This window comes from Culex quinquefasciatus, chromosome 3 (assembly GCF_015732765.1).
Source record: "Culex quinquefasciatus strain JHB chromosome 3, VPISU_Cqui_1.0_pri_paternal, whole genome shotgun sequence".
Lineage (NCBI taxonomy): Eukaryota > Metazoa > Arthropoda > Insecta > Diptera > Culicidae > Culex > Culex quinquefasciatus.
The window spans coordinates 133,695,548-133,698,903 of NC_051863.1; the positions used below are offsets into that span (position 1 = coordinate 133,695,548).

The 3,356-nt window shown below is 38.9% G+C and overlaps 1 protein-coding gene across 1 annotated transcript; it reads right to left on the reverse strand.

The window, feature by feature from the left end:
• Positions 1 to 870: 870 nt before the first annotated feature.
• Positions 871 to 2,004, reverse strand: LOC6035491 (BTB/POZ domain-containing protein 6). Its single transcript, XM_038261195.1, has one exon. The coding sequence runs from the start codon at positions 2,002 to 2,004 to the stop codon at positions 871 to 873; it is 1,134 nt and encodes a 377-aa protein (XP_038117123.1).
• Between the last annotated feature and the right edge of the window lie 1,352 nt (positions 2,005 to 3,356).

The window sequence follows — 3,356 nt, forward strand, 5'->3', positions numbered from 1 at the left end:
TGGAAACTTTTATGACGACCTTTTGGCTACTCAACCTTGAAAGATTTACTCACAGACAAATGGATATAGCATTATCGTTTTTTATTCAAATTAATTTCAGATTAAATCTTCAATATACAAAAATTTCTTATAAATATCAATTCACTAAAATCATCACAGTAAAGTCTTCAATTTCTCCAGTGCTTTCGTGAAAATAGATGTTATCTTTTTGTCTGTGTTATAATTTTATGTTTTCTTTATTCTCTATCTTTATTATTTGATTCTGGCACACAATTAATATTTTCCCTACAATAAATCATTGCCATTTTAACAAAGATATTTTTTTTCAGTAAGGACCAGAAAAATTATAACTTACAAGCTAAAAAAATGACATCCGCATCTGTTTGATCAATTTCTTGTTCAATCCCCTGGTAATATACTATAAGTGGGATTTCAGATTAAATCTGTTACGATTCAAGAATTTATACGATTTAAAAAAAATAGTTCTTTACGTCAACTTCTAGAATAAACTCAAAGAATAATTACCGTAAACTGGGGTCAATCGGGACACATGGGGCGAATTGGGACAGCAGTTTTAACCATGTTGGAGCACAATATTTTGATTTTTCTGGTTGGTTTCGGATAGAACAGACTCAGACCAACAAAATGTGTACATCCATTTCCAAATTTAAAAGCATTAAGTGCTCTAAAAACTGCTGTCCCTATTCAGACTGTAGTCCCGATTCACCCCAGATTACGGTATCCACTTACAGTGCCACCAATGTGCCATGAATTTCTCTTTTTTAACTTTTCCAATAAAATAGTCCTAAAGCTACAAATACAGCATTTATTATTTTAAAAATCCGAAACTCTTAATATTTAAATAACTTATTATTTGTTAACAAGTAGATACGACAAGCAATTCTGATCCTCTTCGTCGGTATAGGACAGCTCCATCCAATTCTTCCAAGCTGTGCCAGCTGGTTCAAATAAATTCAGATGGAACATATCCTCCAGCGGTTCTTCATCTTCTTCCATCTTGACCACAATCCGATACATTCCGTGCACTTCCATAATGATCTTCTTGAACACCACCTCGTAAACGTACACTTCTTCTTGCTTTACTGGAACGACCACCACTGTCGAGAAGCAGTTTTCCCACTCATCATCAAATTCCACCTTCACTTCAACGTTCAGCTTGAGCGACTGGATATCGGTGGATTCAGTTCCGATCAGGACTCCAAACCCGTATAGGTTGAACGGCTTGGATACCTCAATTGTTATGTCGGTAACAACTGCATCTGAATAGCTGAACTTGGAGAAATCATGCAACTTTTGACAATGTAATTCTCGACAGTTTCGTCCTTTCATAACCTGCGAAAATTCCTTCGAAATTCGCTGACGATTGGAGTTTGTCTTCAACAATTTTTCGCATGCCAGAACCAGCTGGTCATCGTGGCAGTTCATTTCAGGGCTATCCACTATCAACTTCAGCGAGCCCATCTCCAGGGCAAGAAATTGCTTTTGATCGAAACACTCCAACGGGTTGTCGCAAATCACCCGGAGGCAGATGGTGTTGATGTCGACAAACTCGTACCGTCGGTTGTCGTTGAAGATCTTCAGCACATTTTCCTCCTTGATCTTGTCCTGGATGAATTTGTCGCAAATATCGACCAACTTGGACAGCAGGTACTTCTTAGCGGCATAGTTCACCTCAACGAGATTGTCGCCGTTCAAATTCACCTTTTCGCAGTACATGAAGCGTAAAATCTCCAGAAAGATCGTCGGATTGATGTCCTTGACCGCGATCGGGTCGGTGCGGGTGTTCTTGGTGGCCTCTTCAAATTTTCCGTTCAGTTGGGCGTAGAACACCTCGCTGGCCGTTGTGATGATTATTTTGTGCGCAAACATCGGCTCGCCGGCTTCACCCACCTTGAAGAACACGTCCGCGCCGTACTCGCTGTTGACCAGCTGCTCCAGACGATCCCCCAAGGGTACGTTGAACGAAAAAGGGGTATCCGCCATTCTGGTTATTAGAGTGAGGTCAATTTGATATTATTTTGAGTGAAGTAAATCGATACCTACATCACATATGTGGAACTTTAGGTTCAAAAACGTGGGCAGGACAGGTACTGCCTCTCGCGGTGGAGAGCTGCAACTTTTCTACCAGTTTTTATGGCAGTTTTGCACACCGATGGGTCGTCCATAGTGCGTGTAGTAAGAATATTTTGAATTTTATAAAATTATTAAAAGTAGCAAGTTATGTATTTTTAGTTTTGGATAAAAGCATGTATTTCCATCCAGCACATAATGTTGACTCAACGGCACTTCGGCGTGCAATTTAACTTCATCATTTTTGACTGAACTCTTGTAATAAAACTCGGAAACTTTTATAGGGCCAAAGTGACCGCCTTGACCGAGCCACGTACCCCAGTGGTAATGCTTCCGCCTCGTAAGCGGTAGATCGGGGTTCAAATCCCGGCTCGGACCAACACAACTGGTGATCTTTTCCCTTCTGGAATCGATTGCTTAGTAAAGGGAAGGTAGTGTATCGTCACAAACTGGACCTTATCACGACACCTTAGGGAGGCGACCTATGGAATGTTAACATTAATCTTAACATGTTAACATTAAGTTAAGAATGAAACTGCCACTGAAGCCGCTTTGTAAATGCCGGCCCCGATACTCTTCAAGGGTGTTCCACTCAGGAACTGGGAAAGATTAACTTTTTACTCTAATGTTGGCAGGTCAGAACTTTGACATTCAATTAAAGCTAATTAAAAGCGTTTTGAATTGAAATCGAGTGATAAAAAGCTCAATAAGTAGTGAGCAAGCAAGTTTCTATCAAAAGTTTTTCAAAATTATTTGTTTAAATAGTAAAAATCAGCAAATGGGATGGAGTTAGGAGCGAGAGCTTAACCTGCCATATATACGAGAATTTCCCCTATATGTTTTTCTTTTCCTACTTACTTAAAACCAAATTTTAATTTTCTAGTAAGTTTCCTTATATTCAACATTTTTAAAAGTTACTCAAACGACAACATCCCATTTTTCGTTAAATTTTTTAATTATTATTTTTTTACAAAAATTTGGTAACCGTAAACAGATACCGGCAACATGAAATATGCATTGACCCCTCATCCGATCAAAACTGGTATACTGAGAAGATGCCTCAAGTAAACAAAATCGCAGCATGCCATGATTTGAATTTTCATTTTTTCTTCTCGCGCGCCTCGCGTTTCAGCCGTTTGATTTGCAACTTATTTACTTTTCATGCTCCAAAATGCCGGAAAAATCTGTGCAGTTAAAAATTGCATGTTCAATAATCATGGCTCATCATTCTATTCGTTTGAGAACAGGTATTTAGCTAGTGCTGG